This window comes from Camponotus floridanus, unplaced genomic scaffold (assembly GCF_003227725.1).
Source record: "Camponotus floridanus strain SB8 unplaced genomic scaffold, Cflo_v7.5 scaffold120, whole genome shotgun sequence".
Classification (NCBI taxonomy): domain Eukaryota; kingdom Metazoa; phylum Arthropoda; class Insecta; order Hymenoptera; family Formicidae; genus Camponotus; species Camponotus floridanus.
The window spans coordinates 326,705-353,396 of NW_020229238.1; the positions used below are offsets into that span (position 1 = coordinate 326,705).

Genomic DNA, 26,692 nt, shown 5'->3' on the forward strand with positions numbered 1-26,692 from the left:
CGCAAATATCAAAATATGTAATTTGATGTCTGTAATAGGAAATGAATTAACAATAAAGTTTATATTAAAATTAATAAAAATCTTAAACGTTTAGTTATGTTATATATTCGAATTGGTATAAAATAATTATTCATTATCTATTAGGTATAAATATTTGTATATGTATAAACTGTAATATGAAAAATTTGATAAACACAAGAGAACAGGTTATTTATAATCATCTACATTTTCCTTCTATCCATAGATATGTTATCTGAGTGTTCATGCAATACCTGACCAAAACACGGCATATAATGTTATGAAATTGTTTCTTTCTCGGAACGTATTTCTTATTCTATTTATTTTATTATAAAGTAAAGATCTATTAGTTTTAAACAATCAATATTTTAAATGTATTTACGATTATTAAATTGTGATACAAGCGACGAAGAATTATAGAAAAATTGTGCACAAATTATAATATTGTTACTCAAAATTGATAATGCCAATGTAAACATTTTACAATTATTTTTAATAGATATATTATAAAAGTTGTGTATATTTTATTTTATCTACGATAAAAATATGTATTGTTAATAATATGTATAAAAAGTATTCAGATTTAAAAAATAGAAAAAATAAGCTTTTCAATAATATTATGTGATTTTGTCCTTGAAAAAGTATGTATATAAAATAATTCAATAGAGTAATAAATTTCGAAATTATATTTTTATATTTTTTTTTGCTGTATTCATTTATTTTTACAGCAATGTACAAAGCGAAATGCTCAAAGTGCATCAATATGAGAAATAAAGTTATAACTTTTAACCAAACGATTAAATCGAAACGAAACTTTTTCGGGATGAAAATTGAGACTATAATCAATGATAAAGCTATCTAATAATTTTACTTAGCAGAATAGGTAAAAATTAAAATCAATCGATCAATTACGATTTTAGATGTGATTGAAATTCGACGAATTTGGTTTTGCTAAAGCTATTACATTTTGTTTTAAACGTAATAAAATGGTAAGGCTTATTTATTATCATAAGGATTTTGTACATTATTGTATTGAAATATTTAATATAGGTATTAACTGTCACATATACAACTGTTGCGGATAAAATTCAATTGAATAAGCTATATGACGCAAACAAAGGTTCAGTCTAGAGTGGATCGGTGTATTATCACTGAAAAACAATATATACTCACTGATTACAAGCAGTTATAAGTACAGCATTGATTACAGTGGCAATACACTGATTCACTTTTAGAGAGTATCATAATGAAATTTATTATTATTTTAACTTTGTGTGTGTGTATTTTCAAAAACGAGACGTTCCGTTCAAGCCGTAAAAGCTTTAATTTTTTTCCTAAATATTTTTTATTTTATTTTATGTATCAGTCAAATTCATGGTTGAAATTACTCGGCTAAAGATCGGAATCAGAGGATAAAAATATTGATTGATACTGATTATCGGTCGTCTTTAAATGGTGACTCTCAGATCATTGTACGTGATTAAATTTTATCGGGAATACGTACGCGAAGTTTTAACTCGAACACTCGCCAAGTTTTTTTACAAAATAAGCAGCTGTGAAATTTCGGGTATACTCGATCAGATATTGCGAGTTTGGAATTGAAATTTCGAATAAATTAATTTAAATTGTTAAGACTTGTTAAATTGTTAAAACATTGACTTCTTTTGTTCCTGTTTTCGCATCAACGATCAAATAAATAATATGGCTGTAATATCTCGAAGACGTGTCAATATTAAATTGTTCTTCTGGATTACAAAGACACAGTTTACACGCACGCAAATATATCTCGAGTATGATATATGTGAACTTATAAAAGCGATGTAAGATTGAGATCTATATATAATATATATTAATTATTGTGAAAGATAAAAAGGTCTGTATAATATTGTTCGTAACAAAAATAATTCGTAATCGAGATCGCAAAACGACTTCATATCGTGTAAAACGACACTTGCGATCATGGCTTCCTGGCATAACGATCTGCAAGATGTTCCTATGGAATCTGCTACAAAAGATTCGACAGAGAAAATACAACCTGAAGTGACTAATCATCTTGCTGACATCAATCAACACTTTCATGAATATTTGGTACGCGATTTCTTTGCAATCAGCTTACGTCTCGCTGACAAAATTATTCGGTAATTTCATGAAATGGACTTTAGCAGAATATTTGTAACTCCAAGATTTTGAATATACTTTAGAACAACGCAATTAAATTTCTCGAAAATCTCATATAATTAAAAATCTCATAAAATCTATAGGAGAAAGGGAATTTCAAAATATATATTTTGAAATTCCCTATAAATTTTGAAAATTTAAAAATTTGTCTTATAGCAAAATTCACTTAATATCACATTTAAAAAAATATTAAGAAAAAAAAATATATATATAATATAATATATATATAAATATATATATATAATATATATATAAATATATATATAAATATATATATATAACAAAATTGTATTTCAAAAATGCATTCTTCTAACATAATAACTTAAATTAATTTAATTAAGATAAAACCAAGTATATCAATCAAAGATGAGTTTAAATTTTTATAGTAATACATAATTTATGATAGAATAAAATTAATGTAATATTTGTCAATTATTATCATAATGTTATTTATATTCATATTATCATAAAAAAATGAGATAATTTCATTAATCATTAATAAACAGATTTGAAACAGTTTTATAAATTTTGAAAAAAATGTTACCAATAATTTTATTAAAAATTATGAAAATAGAAACTTCTACAAGATTACAGTTTTTATAAAAACGTTTCTTAATTTTCTTGTTCAAAGTATATACATAAATAATCTAATTAAGTGATTAATTAATTAATTTATATCGTAATTGAAATAAACAAAAAGTAAGAAATATATATCAATCTCTTTTAAGAGAGAAAAGGAGAGACAAAAAGGGAGATAACATTATAGTCTTGAGAAAAAATTTCCTAATTATTCTTTATAAATACAAATGCCAACCACAAATAAAGTGCACTATGCAATGTATATCAAATAATATTTTTACAGATTTATTTTATATAATGTAAAGCATCCAAAATAATTAATTTTGGAAAATTAATTCCGTGCAACCGATATTTTATCTATTCTTTAAACAGATGTTTAATATTATAAACTGCATAATTGAAAAAATTGCTTCTTGGATTTAAACTTCTTGAATTTTTTGAACTTTTTGTAAAATATAAATAATATAAAGAATTTAATTCTTATACATAAATTATTTCATTAATTATATTACTATGAAATATTTTATAAGATATTAAATATATATATATATATATAATATATATATAATATATATATATAAGAAATATATATATAATATATATATATATAATAATATATAAATATATATATATATATAATTATATATATATATATATATATATATATATTTCTTTTTTATTTATTCTATTTTTCTTTTTTACGTAAACATTTAAAAAATAATATCAAAGATTATTATTTATAACAATAATATAATTTACTGATAAAAATTCCAGATCCATGAAGGATTCCGCTTTGACTATTTTACTAGAGAATTGAGTCTAAGAAAAAGTTTTATAAGGAAATTGTGCGAGATCTTATTCATGATGAATGGCATTATATTCGTAATCTGCATATGATTATCAAAGTAATATATTAAATATACTTGATTATATAGAAACAGTTAATTAATTTATGTTAATTAAATTAATTTACATTTTAGGTATTTCGTGAAGAAATTATGAAAGTGGCGCAAGATAAGAATGAATTCGAGATGCTCTGTAGTAATATTACAGATATTTATAAAATTACTATGACATTACTCGACAGTTTAGAAGACAATTGTGAATTAATGGAAATTGCAGAACAGAGACAAATGTTTAGAATTGGTTCATGCTTTGAAGCATTAGCAAAAGCGGCAAAATTCGAAATTTATATAAAGTATGTTATTCGATATATTTCATTTGTAAATTTTTTATTAATTATATCATAGATACGCAAGAGATATTAATAGCCCAGCTAATCGGGAACTTTTAATAAATTTATTATCAAGACTGGAAGCTAATGCAGTGTTACAAACAGGCTATAGTATTAGAGAAGCTGTTAAATGTTATTTGCCAGACCTTTTATTGCAATCTATATGGCATTGCTTCATGTATTTTAATTACAATTAGAGGTATTATTTATTATATTTTACTCATTGAATATATATGTGTACAAGGATGTATATTGCAGATATGGTACGAGATTGTTTACGCTTATTTCGAAACAATATTTTACCTTGCATCTTTTTTAATAAATCACAGGTTTTATGTGAGCACACCCCTAATATGAAAGAGAAATGAAACTCTGGGACAAGTACAAGTTTTAATAAAACCGCTACAAATGGAATTGACGAAATCTGTGACAAGTGTTCCAAAAGAAGATACAAGATTGTTAATGCAGTGTAGAGGGAGAAGACAAGCGACAATAAAAAAAATGAGGGAAATACAAAAAATTGTACACGGCTGGAATCAAAAAGATATTGGGCAGTGCTGTTACGGTGAATTTATTAGTAGTAATAAAAAATAATTACATTCCATTCTTAATTACATGTGTTTATAATAATCAAACATTATCTTCAGACTTGTTAACGTTTATATATCGATAGTTTTTGTTTATAGAGGATACAGTGGAGAAAGTGGCTAATAATGGACAAGGATTAACCTACGGAAAAGTCTTCTTATTCGATGAGTTACTAATAATTTGTAAACCAAAGACAAGAGATGATGTTATAACATATTTTGTTGATGAACATTTTACTTACCAACATGAATTTCAATTGGAGGAGAAACTTTTTATTAGAAAAGTTGATATTATTGATAGAAAAGACATCGAAGGTAAAAAATGTTTATTTAAATTTTACTGCCATATCGTTGTAAATTTTCGTGCAATGCAAATGCATAATATTTATTTACAGAGTTAAAAAATGCTTTTGAAATTCATCGAGAGAACATCCTAGTGTTATTCTTATTGCTAAATCTATTGAGGATAAAAACAATTGGATGGTGGATTTAATGATGTTAAAATCAAGAAGTATGTTAGAAAATACTTTGGATAGTATTCTTTTGGAAGAAGAAAAGAAATATCCATTAAGGCTACCTCCTGCGCATTTGTATAAATTTGTTGAACAAGATAGCGAGGGGAACATTATTCTAAAGACCATAGAAAATAATGTCCCATTGATTAAGGGTGCAACTTTGATAAAATTAGTAGAGAGATTGACTTATCATGTATATAGTGATCCAACTTTTATAAAGGCATTCCTTACTACTTACAGGTAAAGAACTGCATTGCATATTGTAATAATTTCTTATAAATACATATAACTTATTCGATATATATATATATATATATATATATATATATATATATATATATATAACAAATTGCTAATTTTTAATAATTTATTTTATAGAAGTTTTTGCTGACCTCAAGCATTATTGACATTATTGATAGAAAGATTTAATATACCAGATCCTTCGTTGTTTTATGGTAAAAAAGAAACATCTGTACGTAAAACGACGGAGAGAGAGGATTGGAAAAGATACAAAATAGAGTTCTGTCATCCGGTGCAGTTTAGAGTTTTAAATGTTTTAAGACATTGGGTTAGTAATACATATATATTCTTCCCATTTTTCATGAATTTTACGCAATATTTAAAACACTGTTTTTTCTAAAGTACTTACTGTTTTTGATTAGATGGATTATCATTTTTACGATTTTGAACGTGATGGAAAACTTTTAGAAACATTGCAATCATTTTTAGAAACGATTAATAACACTTCTGTACAGAAATGGGTTAATTTATAATTAAAAATTGTAGAAAGAAAGCGCGAATCATCAAAACCTATCACATTACATCTTAAGAATCATCCTCCACCAATTGAATCGCATCTTAAAATTCCAGAAAATAATGAAGATTATGAAATACTTACGGTATATAATATTTTTTAACGTTGTGATTTCTTTAAGGAAAGTTATCAGTCACTAAATCATTCATACTGAGAAATAAATTGTCGATTATAGATACATCTTGTTGAATTAGCGAGACAATTAACATTATTGGAGTTTCAATTGTACAGTGCAGTAAAGTCTTTTGAGTTAGTGGGATGTGTATGGACAAAGGATGACAAAAACGAAAGGTCACCGAATTTATTGAAAATGATAAGACACACGACAAATGTAGGCTTTTGTGTTTCAAATCATCACGAAAGTATATCAAATTTTGCAATAATTTGGATTTTTATATTGCATTTTTATAGTTTACAAGATGGCTGCAGAAAATAATAGTAGAGGCTCAAAATTTTGAAGAGAGAGTATCCATTGTGTCACGTGCAATCGAAATAATGATGGTGCTTCAAGATCTCAATAATATTAATGGCGTTCTGGCGATTGTCGGTACTTTGGATTCTGCTCCAGTTTTTAGGCTAAAATTTACGTTTCAAGTATGTATAATAAGCAAAAAAAGTTTCACACTTTGTGCGAAATTTGCAAAATTTGGAAAACACTTAAGAATCAAGTATGTTTGATTCATATACATACATGTATACGCTTATATATTTATTAAAATTCTTCTATGTCAAACCATTCTCTCTTTAACATGTTTATTTTTATAGCAATTATCAGTAGAAATACAAACGGCTTTAACAGAAGCGCGACAGTTTAATAACAATTACATTCGGAATTATAAAGTAATGTTACAATCGATTAATTCACCTTGTGTACCATTCTTAGGTAAGTATCACAAATTGACAATGATTATGAAAAGATTTAAATCTTTTTTTTATGCATTCTTAAGTATATATTTGACTAATATTCTGCATATTGAAGAAGGAAATCCAGATTACTTACCGGAAAACACGGACCTTATCAATTTTAATAAATGGGAAAAAATGGCAGAAATAATTGGTGAAATACAGTTGTAGCAAAATGATCCTTATTGTCTTTCTGTGGAGTCTAAAATAAGACAATATATTGAAAATATGGGTCCTTTTGATCCTAATATGTCAGATGAAAGTATAGACACTTATCTGTATAACGAAAGTTTAAAGATAGAGCCAAGTGGATGTGAAGCACCTATATATTTCGTAAATGTTCTATATATTTAATTCGTTAGAAATAATTTTTTTCTTTTTTAGTTCTTTTTTCAAATAATATTGTTCTCACAGCCGCGCAAATGGTCTGAGATAAATTTAACATCACCGTATGCTACATATAGATATCATAATTTGTGGTGGCGTCTATCGAAGGAATTTTCTTGTCTAGGAACATCGTCAATTAATGTTGAGATGGGCTTAGGTATGCATCAATGCTTACTGCGATTTAACAATGATTACGACTGTAAATCTTTTCTCATGCATTGTAGAATCTTGTGAGCTTTTATCTGCAGGATCATCTAGTCTGTCATTATATGAAAGTTCCAGTACAATGCCAACGCAGCCACTTTCTGCACGACTTTGCGCATCTCCATCATCAGGAAAAAGAAAAAGAGCACGATTCATTGGATGAATCATTGCAACAAGTAAGATTCCAAGATTAATTAAAATTTTCTTATTTAATCGAATGAGTTTTCGCATAAAACATCTATCATTAATTCAATATTGAAGTATCCTTATAATGCACATTTAAATATTTTTTCTGTAATAACATTTTTAAATGTAATCAAGTTATTTTTATTTAGCATTTGTCAAACATGATTTTATATCATTTTACAATATATATATTACATGGTAATATATTATATAGTATTAAAGTCTTTGATAAATATGTATATATATTAATTCTGCATCAAATTTATCAAAGATATTTTGATATTGCATTAAAGATAGATATTTCTGCATCGCAATATATATTAAAATTAATCATTATACATATGTACAACAGAGAAAATCTAAGAAATTTATTTTCAAATGTATAGGCAAGACAAACATAGCAATTCCTTCATCAAGAGATAATACATCATTCTTTCAAAATACTCAGGACGAGTATTTACACTTACAACAGAACGATGTTGCTAGCTCAATACAATCTGTTTCCACTGTCTCCTCTGATATCAAGGAGTTATTGATTAAAATTTCATCCGATATGGGTAAAATATTATCCGAGATGGATAAAATGTCATCCGAAATAGATATGATCAAGAATAAACTTGATGATATAGAAGACAAGGTCGAATTATCGAATATTCTTATCAGTACAGTCATATAACTTTGAGAATCCAGATTAATGCAAGAATATAGATGATGCATTCTATGTTAGTCAGTTTTCAATCGGTTTGATAATATATCCGATAACATAGGTATGCGAGGTTTTTCTTTTTAAGATGAACAGTGATTTCCAACGTAATTTTGTGAGCTGAATTCGAATCTGACCGCCGAATTTGTGTACACGTCACGTTTTTGAGTAATTTGTAATTGAATGGCTCAAAAATCGCTATTATGGTCAATTTCATGAATTTATTGCGAGGAAACCAAATTTTAGTCATAAGACTGATCATGCATAGGGATCTAATAAGATCCATTCTAAATCAACCATGCCACCTCTTTATTTCACTACGAATCAAAATTAAGATAAAAATATACATTTTTAAACCTTCTGTCACCTTTTGAGAAATGATGCATTCAATATGACGAATAGAATCACAATAAAAAGGCATAAAATTTAGAAAAATTTATCAAAATGTGTAACAACTGTATTAGATATTTCTTTACAATACTTTTTTGGACAACCGAACCTGACATATGTCAGTCTTTTCAACTTTCAACATCATGGATCTACCATATTGATGTCTATATAAATTTTCTTTAACGTAAATTTTCTTACAACGTCATACTTATATATCTCAGCGAAGAAAAATCGTGCGGCTGTAATCGAAAGTGGATTTGAAAGATAAAGGTGAGTACTATAGGATGCCATTGACAGAAATATTTCAAAAAATTTGGTTTACTCACAATAAATTCATGAAATTGGCCAAAATAGCGATTTTTGGGCTATTCAACTATAAATAACTCAAAAACCTGACATGCTACTTAAATTCGGCGGCCAGATTCGGATTCAGCGTACAAAATTACGTCAAAAATTACTATTGCATCTTATACAGAAATTTTGACTCCCTTTTTTGCAGGCCTATGTAATTATCGCTTTATATCTGCAAAATTTTCTACTCTTGAATGCCAGTATGTAATCATCAGCATAATCTTTTTTCTCAGAAAAAAGCGTCTGACTGTACATTAAATTTAACGATTACCTAATTCTTTTCTCTCTAAATTATACGCTATTAAGCTTTGTTTACATAATATTACATACTTAGGGTTGGTTTTATTATATGTATGTTTCGGAGATTAAAATGAACATATAAAACAGAATAATGTGGATATTCGTCGATATATTCGTAATATCATATCATTCATCCTTCTTGCGCAGATAATTAATACGCCAACTCAGTAACAGCGAATCTCTTATTGATCTTCTATTATCATTAGATATTTACATCATTAAATTTAAAGTATGCAACGCTATTAATATTAATGAATTGTACCATCTATGCATGCTTAAACATAGTGAGATCGTGTCATCAAGCAAATTTATCTCTCACACGAAATCTTAAAATTAATGCAATACCCGGCATCTTTTTGTAGAAAAGCCAGATGAACTGTCTATAAATATAGAATCTCTAATCTCGATGGCAAGTTTCATTTTGATATTTCATAGACTTACTCCGTTCGTTTATAAACCATCTCCGTCTTAATAACTGACATACGAATTTACTTATTTGTCATAAAAATTGCGCCTTAAATATAAGAATTTTTCACTTTTTATTCGATTGATATAAAAATTTATAGAATCGGTGATAAAAATTTACAGAATATGATCACTATTATTGCAATTCGGCACGAGAAGCGATCAATTAATCAATTTTTCTTCACATTTTTTTAATAATTTTCGGAGAACACGTTTCTTTTGGCGGCCTGCTTTTTGCAGCGTGCTCCATTTTCGTATTCCTCCATTTTTTCAATATATATACATATATATTACATGCATACATATTTATTCATATAACATTATAAATATATTCTCTATGTAATAACAATTGTAACGATTTCTAAAATAGTATACGATAATTTTTTCTAAAATAAAAAAATATATTGTGTAAAATATTTTCTGATAATCTTATTCTTACGTGTGAAGAAATGCCCGCCGTAATAACTAAAGAATAGAACGTCGGAAACATGTCAGTTTATTATATGGAATTTGAATTATAAACTATTTGGGAATGAGAGGAATATAGCACATTTGGCTTTATCTTTTTCCTTATTATTTTCACACATAGTCGAGCATTATGAAAATGGATATTATATACTGTCAACGCTCCTTTCCTCTTTTTCTGATTATTACTAAGGGACTTCCCATACCGTAGAGCTATCGCTGCGCTTGCTATGCCTAACATCACCGTGAACATCTAAAACGTCGCTCAGTTTGCTGAATCGTCTGGCCCAGCTTCCTCTACCGATGCTACCGGCTTCTCTCAAAACCGAAATCAAATCATCCTCGTCCTCCTTTCCCTTGATCTCTTTCTCGTATTTTTCTTCTTGCGCGATCAACCGTTCGCGTCGTAACTGAGTCGACAAAGAATGCGGTACAGCCGGAATAACGTAGCTCATAATACCAGTGAGTGCGAAAACCTGTAAAATAAAAATTTTTGCATCGCTTCGTTATCGAAAGAAACACATCTATCGCGTACTTACAACGTGCTCGAAGACAACGACGAAGGCCAAGCGTGCGGCGAAGACGTGCCAATATTGCGGACTGAGACCGTAAGGTTCGTTGGGATCTTCCGGACCGTTTCTGTAACCTCTGTATTGACATGTCTCCGGATGTTCGTCCTCCACGTCGCTTTTCATATCCTCGCGATAATCGGAAGTATTGAATTCAGATAGAGAACTATCTATGTAACCCACTAGATCTTCAGTAGGCGAGTAAACGAACGCGTATACACTTCGTGGAATAAAATCGGAGGTATACGCGATTACAAAGGCCTAAAAATATATTTATATACATTCGTTATATTATATATTTAATAAACATATATTTAATAAACATATATTTAATAAACACATATTTAATAAATTATTATGTGTTATGTAGATTATACAGTGTGATTTATTTTAATCTTAACAGGCAAATATTTTGAAAAATATGCGAGACACGAAAAAATGTTTCAGACAAAAGTTATATGGTTCTAAAGGAGACATAAGATGATGTAATTAATTTGACCTTAAATAGTTACTTGAAAGTCACGTAAAAATCACTCTCAATTTTTTAAATAGAACCCCCTATTTTTTATTATATATTCTTGTAGCTTATCTCGAGAGCTTTCCAAAATACTATAATTAAGTTAGTTTTCATTAAGTACTTTCCGAGTTATGAGGCTTGAAATCGTTTCTTAATTTTACATAAACCGTAAAATATCTTGTAAAATATTCATTTTTTGATTATCTTACCTTAATACTTTTATGTGCACAATAATGAGAAAAATTAATTGGTGTAAAGAAAACACATAATTATTTTTAAGAAAAAATATGTAATTGTTAATTGCAAATTACATATTTTTTTTTAAACAACAGTTTATGTAAAATTAAGAAACGATTTCAAGCCTTATAACTCAGAAAGTACTTAATACAAACTAACTTAATTATAGTGTTTTGGAAAGCTCTCGAGATAAGTTACAAGAATATGTAATAAAAAATAGGGAATTCCATTTAAAAAATTGAGGATAATTTTTACGTGACTTTCAAGTAACTATTTAAGGTCAAATTAACCATCTTAACACCATCTTATCATAACACCATCTTATGTCTCCTTTAGAACCATATAACTTTTGTCTGAAACATTTTCTCGTATCTCGCATATTTTTCAAAATATTTGCCTGTTAAGATTAAAATAAATCACCCAATATGTAACATATATGTTTAAATATAGAAGGTTTTTCAAAGTTGAAATGTTTTAACTTAAAATATAAATTCGAATCTTTAAAATGACAAAAAACCTACACATATTTGAAGAGATTTTAAATATATGTAAAAAATGTACTATGATAATAATTATCATATTATGGTATATTATGGTATAATTTATTATGGTATAAATTAATAGTGTTTCTTTATTTCTTATATTTTATTATTAAAATATACGAAAATTCAAACAAAATTATAAATTATAAATTTAAAACGATTGTAAATAAATATAATTAATGAATAAAATAACAGATAAGTAGATGAAATAATAAATGATAATAATGAATTATATTATGAAATAATGAATTATAAATTTTATTTAAAATAATGACAAATAGATATAAATAATAGATGAATAATTAACAGAAAATGATTATAAATTTTGTACAAAATTTCGTTCAAAATGCAGGCAATTAAAGACAAGTGATGAATTTATTTGTGTGTGTATGTATATATTTTGCAATTTTGAAAACTTGATAAATTTGAAAGCTCTCTTTTGCATGATTTATATACAATTCCAGAAATTTTTCTACGTACATTCGATACGACTGCTACATAAGTAACACCTCTGAGAATGCCGAACCAGGCGCCGATATCCTCTACTCGTTCGGCCAACGGTCGTCGAGCCTCCTTTACCATTTTGTATGCATCCAGTCTTATCTCGGCGATATTATTTAATAAAGCGAATAGTGGTGCCAACGGAAATGCTGCCACGAATAACGTTACAAATCCATATTGCAAAACTACAAATAGAAAGCAGGACGAAATATTTACAAAAAATTTTTTCTCCGTAAAATATACGTGTATAGAATATTTCAAAACAATCAGATTTCCTTTTAATTGCACAGACGGATTTTTTGATCAAAGTTTAAAGAGTTAGTTTTTTTTCAGTGAAAAAGCAAATCACTTTTTTATTTTTCTTACAAGTTTTCAATTTTTTCCATCGTAATTAAGCTACAAATTAGAGATTCTACTTGAAATCAAACAATCTATTCTACTTGATTAATTCTACTTGAAATCAACTAAAAAAATGTAGTTTTCTATACTTTTTGATTTCGTAAAATTTAATTTATGAATAATTTTTTTTCGCGATCGATTCATTTTGAAATTATTGATGACGCTTGTCATCTTCAAATAGAAGAAAAATCTGTGTTCTAGAAAAACTTGTTATTAAATCTGTGTTCTAGAGAAACTTGTTATTAAAAGAACATTTAGTTTTAGGACATTTTGTAGCATGTGTGCGTGCGCGCAAGAATAATTATACTTACTCATTTCTAAATATTCCTCGAACAAGGCTAATCTCCCCGGATCTTGAAGCTGATAATCCTTCTCCCAACAAGTGTATCTTCTGTCGTGATTCTTCGTCGCCGCCACTTGTGTCCTTTTGCGCCACCAGTTCCATAATTTCGGTGACAGGATCTCGACAAAATTATTGAAGCATTGCTTGCCGACCATTATAATCGCAAGTTGGATACAGACCTCCGAGAGGCAACCAGCGGGATCGCATACGTCTGTCTTGATGCGATAAAATTCCGAGGCTCTCGCGTCCGCGTCGCCAGGATGAACGAAAAATCTTCCCTGAAAATTGAGATCATAATGGACATAAGTTTTGAGGAGTTTTCAGCGCATGTGTCAAAGTTATTGTATTTATATATATTTTACTTTGAAAAAAGCGATGTAAATCAGAGAGGAATAAAAATTGACGAATTCGAATAGAAAGATTTTGAACGTATAGCTGGCCTCGTATTCCGTCTGCGTTCTCGGATTCTCCATATTGACCATCCACCGTGCCAATCGATGATATATTCGCGTGAGTATCATTATTATAACCAGATTAATAAGCGCGGCAGTCATGGAGGTGAATATTTTTGCGTGTCTCTTTAGGAAAGAGCCACCCCCGCCGTAAAAGACGGCGACCAGCGAGATGCGGTATACGATTGTCCCTAAGACCGCTCCAAGAACTACGCATATCTATAATAAAGGCAAAGGAAGGGATGGTATACAATCCTTCAATTATTTAATGAGACAGTGAAAAAAACGCGCTGAAATACATGTAATATAATTACCATGAAGAATACTATCGAGCCTGTGGCCAAAAATCGTACGGCTTTAGACCAAGCAGGTAAATATGGTTCTCTTTCCTTCGTCACGGGATTTATTCGGAACGTTTTAACGGACGCCTCAAATTCGGGTCTGGGCTCTTCGTCGTAATCCGCATTCTGAAGATCCCATTCCCAAACAATCACAGCTTGTCGTCGTTTCCAAAGCTCGAGAAACGTAGTAGCTGCTTTGTGTCAAGAAAATATATTATATATACAGGGTGTCCCATTTTAATCCATCCAATCAAATATCTCGAAAACCAAGCTTGAAAGAGAAAAATGTTTCAGACAAAAGTTGTATGGTTTCTAGGGGGACATAAGATGGTACCATTGGTTTGACCTTGAAGAGTTATTTGAAGGTCACATGAAGGTCACCTTCAATTTCTTAAATGGAATCTACATTTTCTCATTACATATTCTTGTAGGTTATCTCGAGAGCTTTCCAAAACACTATAATAAAATATTTTTTTATTGAGTACTTTTCGAGTTATGAGGCTTGAAATCATTTCTTAATTTAACATAAACCGTAATATATCTAGTAAAATATTCATTTTTCGATTATCTTGCTTTAATACTTTTATGTACAAAATAATGAGAGAAATCAATGGTGTAAAAAAAACTCATAGTTGTTTCAAAGAAAAAATATGTAATTGTTAATTGCAAATTACATATTTTTTCTTAAAAATAACTATATGTTTTCTTTACACCAATTGATTCCTCTCATTATTTTGTACATAAAAGTATTAAAGCAACATAATTGAAAAATGAATATTTTACTAGATATATTACGGTTTATGTTAAATTAAGAAATGATTTCAAGCTTCATAATTCGAAAAGTACTCAATAAAAAAATATTTTATTATAGTGTTTTGGAAAGCTCTCGAGATAAGCTACAAGAATATGTAATGAGAAAATGTAGATTCCATTTAAGAAATTAAAGGTGACCTTCATGTGACCTTCAAATAACTCTTCAAGGTCAAACCAATGGTACCATCTTATGTCCCCCTAGAAACCATATAACTTTTGTCTGAAACATTTTTCTCTTTCAAGCTTGGTTTTCGAGATATTCGATTGGATGGATTAAAATGGGACACCCTGTATATATATATATATATATATATATATATATATATGTATATTAAAATATTATATATATATATATATATATATGTATATATATACAGGGTGTCCCAAAACTCATAATCAATCTTTCAAAGACAGATTCCTAGGATCATCTAAAGACGATTTTTCCTCAACGAAAATGTCGAGTCACTAATAATTTTTGAATTATAAGTGATTGGAAATAAGGGATTTTTCGTAAACTAACCTTTGCAGAAATAAAATATTAACAAAACCATATTCTTCGATTAATTTTAAATAGAGTTTACTTTAGTTGAGTTTTAATTTAAGACTTAATTGCAAAGATATATGATGACAAAAATCGGGAACATGCAAAAAATGATGGCCTTCATCGACGTTTTCGCTGAGGAAAAATTTTCTCCAAATGATCCCAGGAATCTGTCTTTAAAAGATTGATTATGTGTTTTGGAACACTCTGTATATATATATATATATATATATATATATATATATATATATATATACAGGGTGAGGCATCTAAAACAGGCCATCTGAATAACTCCGTTGGTAAGCCGAATATAAAAAAATTGTTCAGACAAAAGTTGTATGGTTTCAAGGGGGACATATGATGGTGTCATTAGTTTAATCTTGAAGAGCCACCCGAAGGTCACGTGAAGGTCAGCTCCAACTTTTTAAATGGGACACCTTATATGCTTTTGCATATTCTTGTAGCTCATCTCAAGAGCTTTCCAAAACACTACAATTATGTCAGTTTTCATTAAATACTTTCCAAGTTATGAGGCTTGAAATCATTTTTTAATTTTACATAAACCGTAAAATATCTTGTAAAATATTCATTTTTCGATTATTTTACCTTAATACTTTTATGTACAAAATAATGAGAAGAATCAATTGGTGTAAAGAAAACACATAATTGCTTCGAACAAAAAAATGTAATTTGCAATTAACAATTACATTTTTTTGTTCGAAGCAATTATGTGTTTTCTTTACACCAATTGATTCTTCTCATTATTTTGTACATAAAAGTATTAAGGTAAAATAATCGAAAAATGAATATTTTACAAGATATTTTACGGTTTATGTAAAATTAAAAAATGATTTCAAGCCTCATAACTTGGAAAGTATTTAATGAAAACTAACATAATTGTAGTGGTTTGGAAAGCTCTTGAGATGAGCTACAAAAATATGCAAAAGCATATAAGGTGTCCCATTTAAAAAGTTGGAGCTGACCTTCACGTGACCTTCGGGTGGCTCTTCAAGATTAAACTAATGACACCATCATATGTCCCCCTTGAAACCATACAACTTTTGTCTGAACAATTTTTTTGTATTCGGCTTACCAACGGAGTTATTCAGGTGGCCTGTTTTAGATGCCTCACCCTGTATATATATATTCTTTAAAAATATATTTTTCTTTAAAAATGTAAAAAGGTCCAACGTAGGAATAATATATTCTGGCTTTATTGTAATATTATTTTTATCATTTTTTTCTTGGCAAACTATGGACAAAACGTATAAAAAAGAAGATTATATTTGATTGAGATATTTTTACATAAAGCCCGAAGAAAAGTACCTCTTTCAATATTTAAAAAAAATCTAATCTAAATCTAATCTAAGTTAAAAATAATTAAAATATTTCAATTAATAAAAAATTGATAGAATTATTAATTGTTTAATAAAGTAAATATTTGTAAATTTCTCAATTAAATAAAATCTAATAAAATCTGTTCATCATAGGTATTTCATATTGATTTAAACTGGTTTCACCTTATATTAAAACATTAATGATATTTTATATTTTTATATTAAATTACATTACATTATATTAAAACATTAAAATAAATTACACAGATACATATGCATAGAATAGAGAAGAGAAAATGTTTTCTCCTTTTTCTCGAATCTTACCCCAAAAGGACATAAAAATGGCGAAGAAGACAGTGGCAGGATTATCGAATAAATAAGTCAGCTTCGAAAATATACAGGAATCGCCAAGCTTCTGATAGGTACACGCTTTATCACAAAGAGGACATAGAGTGATATTTCCTGAAAAATTGCGATTGCATAAAATTACAAGTATTGTTTAAACCGTTAAAATATCATGATAAAATGTGATTTTTTTCCTATCATTTTATTGCGAGATTCGAGGCAAATAATGTACATAAAGAAATTTACCAGCTAAATTAGAGTCGCAAATTTCTTTGCTGGGTACATTGTCTTCGCCCTCCATGCTCCCAAGGCCATAAAAGAAACACAAAAGTCCCACCACTGCCGGCGGATATAAGCATTTCGTGTAAAATCCTAACCACGCGAAGTAAAGAGCAACTTTCTCGCCGAAATATCGCCTTATCAACCATAACGGCTGTTTCTTATACCTTATATTAAAAATAAACATAATTAATTTCAATGCTACGTCGAATACTTAAAGTAATATAATCATGTATATAAATTACCATGTGTATAATATTACCATTGCGAGGGTCTTGCCCATATTAAATACAACAGATATCTATCGAGAATTTCTCCATTGCACGTAGGTTTATTGTAAGGGCCCTCGTGCAATGAGAAGCAATCGAGATACGTTCCATCCGCTAGAAGCCTACGAATACCAGATTTCTCGTGGTTCTCGTCATATCTCGTTCGCAACAATATTTGCATAACTATCAATGATCTTTGAGCAGGTGTATAAGCATTGTCTCTCTCCTTTACGATAAACCTTCAACATTATATTAAATTGAAAAATTATATTAAAAAATTATATTAAATTCAAAAACTTAATAGCGATAATAATATTTTTTTAATCAACATTTTTTATTTCGCGTAGTATTTATACAGGATGTTCCAAAATCGGATGTCATTTTAATAACAGATTCTTTTATTAATTTGAAGATGATTTTTTTTCTCAGCCAAAATGTCGAAGACAAAATCATCATTTTTTGTAAACTTTTCATTTTTGCCATTATATCTTTGTAACTAATTGTAAGCCTTTGAATTAAAATTCTATTTAAAAAAATTAAAAAGTAAAAATTAAAGAAAGAAGAAAAATTGTTCCCAAATTGGCCAAAGATTCTGTTTTTGAAAGGACATTCAATAATTTTAGAACATCTTACAGGATGAGCCACTTTCCGTCCATTCAAATATCTCTAATCCTGTAAGTTTTAGAAGAAAACTTTTTGGAAAAAAGTTGTTTGGTTCTGAGAGGGACAGAATATAGGAATATTACTTATTGTTAGACCTTGGGTGGCGTTGTTAAGATATATCAAGATCATATTGAATTTTTTAAGCTGAAACCCTTATTTTTTATTACATATTCTTGTAGCTTATCTCAAGAGCTTTCCACTTAATAAAGTATTTTTTCATTGAATACTTTTCGAGTTATAAGGCTTAAAATAATATCTTAATTTTACATAAACCATAAAATATCTAGTAAAATATTCATTTTTTGATTATCTATCTTAATACTTTTATGTACAAAATAATGAGAAAAATCAAATTGGTGTAAAGAAAACACATTGTTTCAAAGAAAAAATATGTAATTTGTAATTAACAATTACATACTTTTTCTTAAAAATAATTATGTGTTTTCTTTACACCATTCCTCTCATTATTTTGTACATAAAAATATTAAGATAAGATAATCAAAAAATGAATATTTTACTAGATATTTTATGGTTTATGTAATTCACTCAAAAAAATGTTTTGCTAATGTAGGTAGATTTCTAGATGTCGCAACCAAAATTTATCTCTATTTTTTGTATCTGATAGAATATCGTTTGTCACAGCTAGAATTTATAGCAGTAACATTCTAGCAATATCTGCTAGAAAATTTAGGATTATATATTCATTTGTTTTTACTGCTAGTATTTTCTGTGTACTACAGCCAAACTTTATAACAAGTATGGATTGATCATAACATGGATAGACGCCACAAAAAAACTTTCTTTCTAAATTTCACAAACAGTTCAGATATAAATTCTGTATCTGTCATTTAGATTGATTACGTGCAACATATATACGATATTACAATATTTGCTAATCGTTTATCTGCCTCAGTTAATTTTTCGCACCTAGAAAATTTTTGCTATAGTTGCAAGATCATTTTTTTGAGTGAAAATTAAGATATTATTTTAAGCCTCATAATTCAAAAAGTACTCAATAAAAAAATATGTTATTATAATGTTTTGGAAAGCTCTTAAGATAAACTACAAAAGTATATAATAAAAAATAGGAGTTTTAATTTAAAAAATTCAATGTGACCTTAACAACGCCACCCAAGGTCTAACTAATATTCCTATCTTCTGTCTCCCTCAGAATCAAACAACTTTTTTCTAAAAAGTTTTCTTCTAAAACTTACAGGTTTGGAGATATTTGAGTGGACGTATTAAAATAGCCCATCCTGTATATATATTACCTTTCCTCGAGATCGCCGGAATCTATATAATCGTAAAAGTTCGGTTCTTCGGGATACTTTGTGGTGTCCCAAGTATGTATTTTACGTGCCCACTGAACCCATCGCCTCCATCTCTCCATAAATTTCGATGTTTCTTTGGCACCGTCTGTATCCTATTTTCAAAAAATTCGGGCATCATATTTATAATACGAAATATAACACGAATGTTTAGTTTTAGAAGAGACGTACCCAAGTCTTCACAGGAATGGTTTTAAATCTTTTTGTGGGTAGTTTCAAGCTCATTACTTCCGCATATTGCACCTTTATTTTCCAAGGTATATGCAATTTTAGAAAATATGTTTTCCCATCGAATGAATTCTCCTTTGGCTCCAGCTCCAGTTGCAAACCTTCCTTCAAAAGATTCTGTTGAAATACTCGCCTGTGTTCTCGACGACGAGCTTCTATTTCGGTCATGACTCCTTCATTTTCTTCCTGGTAGACCAATACCATATCGATTCTTCGATGACCGTCGCTAAAATTATCATATTGAGTTCAATCAGCAAATAATGTCGACATATTCAATGAGAAACATGGTAAAAATATATAGAAAAATACACTACAATAAATTTTTGAATTATACAGGTTTCTTGAATTTGTAGAACAAAGTTGTATATTTTTTTATTTATAAAAATAAAATAATTTTGAAAGAGACAACTTTCTCTTTATTTTTCAATGTTTACATTTTTATTAGATATTTTCATTAAAAAAAGACAAACTATAAAAAAATCAGTATTCATAATATATAAAATTTATTTAAAAATCTCTAAACGCATTTAGAATAAACTATTATAAAAAATATTTATCGTTATTTATAGATTATGTAATTTGTCAAAAAAAAATTTAGAAAAAATTGTGCAAAACTGCAAGAAGCTTAATGGAAATCGATTTAATACATAAGTAACAAATGAATGAATAGATTTCTGATAAACTGAATAAGCAAGATAAATTCTGATATTTAATTGTTGAAAAATACAAATATAACGTTTTAGAGGAAGAAAAAGAAAGGAAATCTTATTAATAAAATAATAATAAATATTAATAAATTAATAATGAATTATTGATAATAATTAATAATGAATTAATAATTAATAATATTAATAAATTAATAATAAATATTAATCTATATTAACCTTGATACCCCTCTTTCAACTAAGAAATCGTTTCGAAAAATGACTCAATCTAATAATAACTCTTTTTCACGTCCGCGTATGCTTTTAAATTAAGGACACCTAAAAATAAAAGAGACTCAGAAATAAATTCCACTTTCCACATTCTCTACACTTGTGTTATTCGCTTATATGTTCGCACAACGATAGAAGAATGATAAGACAATGGCTGACGTTCCTCCGGAGAATCGTATTAGCTTGATATAATGGAAAAAGATGCCTACATGTCCGTCTCTATATGTACTTATACATTCGAGAGCTTCATAAAGAAGATCTAAAATAACTCGTGACATTTGTGACCACGAAGGATAATTACTTACCGAAAATAAAGTGTTTCGGAATCGATTCCCGCGTCCGTTTCTTTCGTCGGCAATGAATTCCCGATGGTCTCGGCGAAATCCGGCGAAACTGGTGTATCCGGTAACGAGGGGTTGATTTCCGGAGTAGCAGGTGCCGTGAGTTTAGGACCTTGCCCAATTCAAACAGAATTACCATAATCTTGTGCACAATTCTTTTTAAATTAATTTAATTATCATCATCTTCTTTATTACGCTAATAAAAATGTAACAAATTAATTGACTAATAACTTAACAAATTAATTAAATGTAAAAATTTAACAAATTATTACAAAAAGATATTCGTAGCCTCTTAATCATCCATTTCATATGTTTCGTATTTTTTAAAATAAAAGTTATAAGATTCTTTTCACTTTTAATTTTATTTCTATTTCTAATTCCTCTACTTTCATTATCCCAAATTTGTTGTTCCTCAATAAAGTTTATATCAACTGAAAAAGTTTAACACAATTCAATATATATTTTTGTTTTACGTAATGTGTGTATGTGTGACAAAAGATTTCAATAAAAATTTTTTCTAAAATAGTATTAATATTTAAAATCAACAAATTTGAAAAAAATATAAATTCGTAAAAATATAAATTTTCGAAAAAAATATAAATTTAAATATAAAATTCGAAAGAAATTAATTGCAGAATTACAAGAAATATGAATTCCTTGTAATTCTGCAACTATATATGAATAAAAATGTTATAATTTTATTTATTGACAACAATCGATATTTATCATTATTAAATATGGATCAGAACCTGTTGTACCAATCGTAAAATTTTTTATAAATTTTATGTTATTTCTCGTATTATCTAAAAAAAAATATGAATAAAATTATTTATTAGAGACAATATTAAAAGGTATATATGGAAGAATTAGGTTCTTCGATAATTAAAGGTCTTTCTCACTAATACATAATATTGTAAAAAGCTTTTTTTTAATGTTTCTTATTTTAAAGTTACTAATATTTGCAAATACGGAGTGTATTTTTCAAAAGCGGAAAAAAATTAAAAGCACAAAGTTAAAGTGCTTACATAGGACGCTTTCCTATAATACCACGAGCCAAGTCTTAAACGTTGCATTATTAATATCCGATATTCGTGACACGCTGACATTCGTACGTATATTGATCGTGGTTTACTGACATAGCTTTATTGCTGTTATGGACATTAGTTGCGCGTTTCTACGAGTATTTCATTTTTTTTATTCTTTTTATATACTCGTAGATCGTATCGCGCTACATTTAGCAAATTCTACAGCTATTAAAGCGCGAAACAAATGGACACCGGGGCTAAAATTAGTTTGCATTACCGTGGAATTTTTAAAGAACACGTGAAAACTGGAAAATGTTATGATATATGTGTGTGCTAAACCGAGTATAGACACGTGTTGACCTTATATAAAGAACCTTGAGATAAGGTTTTACACAGAATGATTCTTAAGTACGTTCCAAAAATAAAAGAAGTAATTTTGTAAATGTTTTTATGAAGAAAATTTATTTTTTTGTCAAAAATTTTTCTAGTCAAAAATCAGTCAAATCTGTCAATAATCAACTTATATACCACTAATCAGAATATACCAGAATTTTTCATCCCTAAAAGTTAGCACATTACTAACACTTAATAAATTTCAAGAAAATAATTGGAATCTTTGAAATTTAAAAAAAAATGTATTTTTCTGTTCGAACATCCCTTCCGAAATAAGTCATTTATGACAAAAATGTACATAAGCTTTTTTTTATAATCATTTTTTTTTCTTAATTATCCAAGGAATTACTTCTTTAATTTTCGGAATCTATAACTAATAAAATCACTGTAATCAATTTAATATTAATATATATATAAAATAATAATAATAATAATAATAATAATAATAATAATAATAATAATAATAATAATAATAATAATATCAAAAAATTATTGAATTAAAATTTGTAGATCCTCTACTAAATGTTAAATTTAATAAAAATATTTAATAAATTATCTGAAATAAATCTGTAATAAAATATCTATAATAAATTACAGATAAATTTATAATACATTCTCTTTGTAAAAATTTGTAATATATTCTCTTTGTAAAAATTAAATCTTCTAATTTTCATTTGTTTTGCGTTTCAGTTCGTCGTTGAATTCAATTCTCACCGAAAGCATCCTGCGCAATCAGAGTCGTTCCAGACGGATGAACCACGCTGGCTCTCGATAATTTTCTCTTGACACTTGCCGGCGTCTCTCCGCATGGCAGACCGTTTTTATCGAGCTCGTAAATGATTTCCCTATTCGAGATGGAACAATTATAGTCCAACGATTTTGATTTGGTCGATGTTGATTTCGCCGAAGACGCGCGAGAGGTATTTCCTGAACCGCTTGATTTTTCGTCGTTGAACTGATACTCGACCGGGCTATTGTCGTCGGGATGAAGAAAGGCGCCCCAGCTACTGGGCCTTCGGCTGTGGTTATGCTGAAATTATTCAGACGTTTATGACTTCTCGCGGTGATCACGTTATCCTGTTTATATTCTCGTTTGTAATCGAAAAGGATATAAATCATTGTCAGAAAATCCTATAATGGAATAAACGATAATAAAAGATAGAAATGAGTTTGCAATAAACAAAATAGTCGGACGATCGATAGCTTTATCATCTTCAAAGATCAAAATTCAATATACATTCTCGTTAGCGTTACGTGGCGAAAAAAGGACGCTATTATGATAAATAATTGTAGCGTAGATGATACACAGGGTGTCCCATTTTAACTTTTACACTCGAATATCTCGAAACCATGGCGGTTTCGGTGAAAATGTTTTAAACAAAAGTTGTATGGTTTTAAAGGAGTCATAAGATGGTGTCATTGATTTTACTTTAAAAAGTCATTTAAAGGTCACGTGAAGGTCACCTTTAATTTTTTAAATAGAATCCCCTGTTCTTTATTACTTACTTTTATAGCTTATTTCGAGAGCTTTCCAAAACACTATAATAAAGTATTTCTTTATTGAGTACTTTTCGAGTTATGAGGCTTGAAATAATTTCTTAATTTTACATAAACCATAAAATATCTAGTAAAATATTTATTTTTCGATTATCTTACCTTAATATTTTTATGTACAAAATAATGAGAGAAATCAATTGATGTAAAGAAAAAACATAGTTGTTTCAAAGAAAAAATATGTAATTTGCAATTAACAATTCCATATTTTTTTTTTAAAACAATTGCATGTTTTCTTTACATCAATTGACTCTCATTATTTTGTACATAAACAGATTAAGATAAGATAATCGAAAAATGAATATTTTACTAGATGTTTTATGGCTTATTTTATGGTAAAATTAAAAAATTATTTCAAGCCTCATAACTTGAAAAATACTTAATGAAAAAATATTTTATGTTTATAGCGTTTTGCAAAGCTCTCGAGGCAAGTTACAAGAACATACAAAAGTATATAGGGTGTTTAAAAAGTTGGAGGTAATCTTCACGTGACCTTCAAACGACTTTTCAAGGTAAAAACAATGACACCTTATGGCCCCCTTAAAATCATACAACATTTGTTTAAAACATTTTCACAGAAACCGTCTTGGTTTCGAGATATTCGCGCGTGAAAGTTAACATGGAATACCCTGTATATAAAAATTTGGAAGAAGGAGCATTTTCATTCTGAGAGATAATCGCGATAAATACGTTATTTAGATATCTTAATAAAATGTATGTTTTTGCATTTTAAAAAATTTTTATATTATATATATGCACATTTATTTTAATATTTATTTACTTTATGGTTTATTTTATGATATTTATTTTAATGCTTCGCTTTATTTTAAAGACACACTCACACTGCGATAAAAAACTAACTAAAAGAAAAAGACAAAATCTCTTGATTCCATGCAAATTTCGTACAATAAGTAATTATAATAAAATTTTTTGTTAATAAAAAATTAAAATTAAGATTACTTTGAAAGTTTCTAAAACAGATTTGATATAATTTTCTTTCTATAATATTTTATTTGTGTATGCATGTGCGTGTGTACAAAATACATATATGAATATGTGAAACATTAAACTCACTATGAGAAATATTCTCACATGCGCGGGATGCAAAACCGATTTTTCGAACGGTGTTAAGTATACCTGGCTGTCATCGTCTACTTGCAGCTTGTTATCATCCATGTCGGCCTCTTCGAGTCCCTTTCAAAATACACAAGGCCAGATCGGAAGACTTTTGGCGGATAGGGTTTGGAGTTTCGCCATATCGGATAACATTTTTTGCTTCCTTTATCGGGAATAATGACGAGGCGATTATTCGAATGATTACTTAATTTGCACGCGCCACTGTCGAGAGGAGTATTTTGTAAACCTCAAGTAAACCATCTTAGAATGAGACCCGATACTTTTGCGAAGGCTCCTTCGAAATATTCGTCCACCCGCCACCAGAATGCACTTTAAGCTTTCTCGATCTGATAGTTGATCACGTGAAAATGAACATCGAGTGCCGATAGGTCGGGATAGTTGCGGTGATAGCCTCGCGTCGGTTAATCGTTTAATTATGAATGAATCACGACCTCACTCGAAGAAATACGATCGGTAGTCAGGGTCACGTAGTTCGAGGATGAAAAAAGGCGTTAATCATCTACTGGATTATGGTTATGGGGGTACGAGAGAAGTACCGAAGATTTCGAAGGTGCCCTGCCAATTTAATCGCCATGAGTATGCTTTCACGCAGCGGAACATGTTGGATCTCTAACCCTTTAATTCCACATTTAAATTTTGCTGACCACTTGGACTCACGTTTAGATTGATCGATTACACATGATTGATTCACTTGCTGTCATTTCTTCAATTTGGATTTATTTAGTGTCTTTGAATGGTATTTCTGGATATATCTTTTCCAAAACTTTTCTCAATTCGTAATTCAATAAATCGTTACAAATTGATAGGCACCGAAGGATCCTGGATCTTAGTGAAGCAATTAAGTTGTACGCCAAGTAGCTCCTTATAGCCTTTATTAAACTGCATCTAAAGAACACGTTTGTATAGACGAATCCTCGATCGAACTAATACTGTTCTTCTGCGACGATAGTGAAACATATACTGGCTAATGGATAGTGGAGCAATACTTATATATCACACACATGTATCGTCCCATCAGTGTCCTTTATTTATGTGCTTGTACACATTTCGCGAAGCTATATATGTGTGTGTGCACATTCCCCCTTTGCCGGAAGGGGGAGGAAGATTTCACCTTCCTCGCACGAGGGTGGAAGCAGCCGAGCGGAATGTCGAGGCTTTCGAAATTGCTATGGTTACCCGATGGACACAACATGTGTTACATACGTCACATCAAACGCATTACTGGTACTTCTTTTAAGTTTGAACTTGAAGAACGTGTCGGCGGGTATATAAGCACGCATGATCTATATAAGTTTTTTTCATCACGCGTTAAACCGTTGATAAA

The 26,692-nt window shown here is 28.8% G+C and overlaps 1 protein-coding gene and 1 pseudogene across 5 annotated transcripts; one reads left to right on the forward strand and one right to left on the reverse strand.

Annotated features, from left to right (window-relative positions):
• Positions 1-1,911: 1,911 nt before the first annotated feature.
• Positions 1,912-8,731, forward strand: LOC105257602 (annotated as a pseudogene).
• Positions 8,732-9,438: 707 nt separating this feature from the next.
• LOC105257601 (anoctamin-4) lies at positions 9,439-26,330 on the reverse strand. Of its 5 annotated transcripts, none has more exons than XM_020029478.2 (15): positions 26,026-26,330; positions 25,306-25,510; positions 23,392-23,707; positions 21,224-21,371; positions 19,927-20,209; positions 19,699-19,850; positions 17,758-18,003; positions 17,463-17,662; positions 17,196-17,333; positions 14,154-14,371; positions 13,750-14,058; positions 13,356-13,665; positions 12,625-12,830; positions 10,819-11,109; positions 9,439-10,755 (listed from the first exon to the last, which is right to left on the reverse strand). In XM_020029478.2, the coding sequence occupies exons 2-15, from the start codon at positions 25,405-25,407 to the stop codon at positions 10,468-10,470; spliced, it is 3,207 nt and encodes a 1,068-aa protein (XP_019885037.1). In that variant the 5' UTR covers positions 25,408-25,510; positions 26,026-26,330; the 3' UTR covers positions 9,439-10,467. The 5 variants fall into 5 exon arrangements, with proteins under 5 accessions (XP_019885037.1, XP_019885036.1, XP_019885035.1 ...); XM_020029477.2 differs by having other exon boundaries at positions 25,306-25,569; XM_020029476.2 differs by having other exon boundaries at positions 25,306-26,330.
• Between the last annotated feature and the right edge of the window lie 362 nt (positions 26,331-26,692).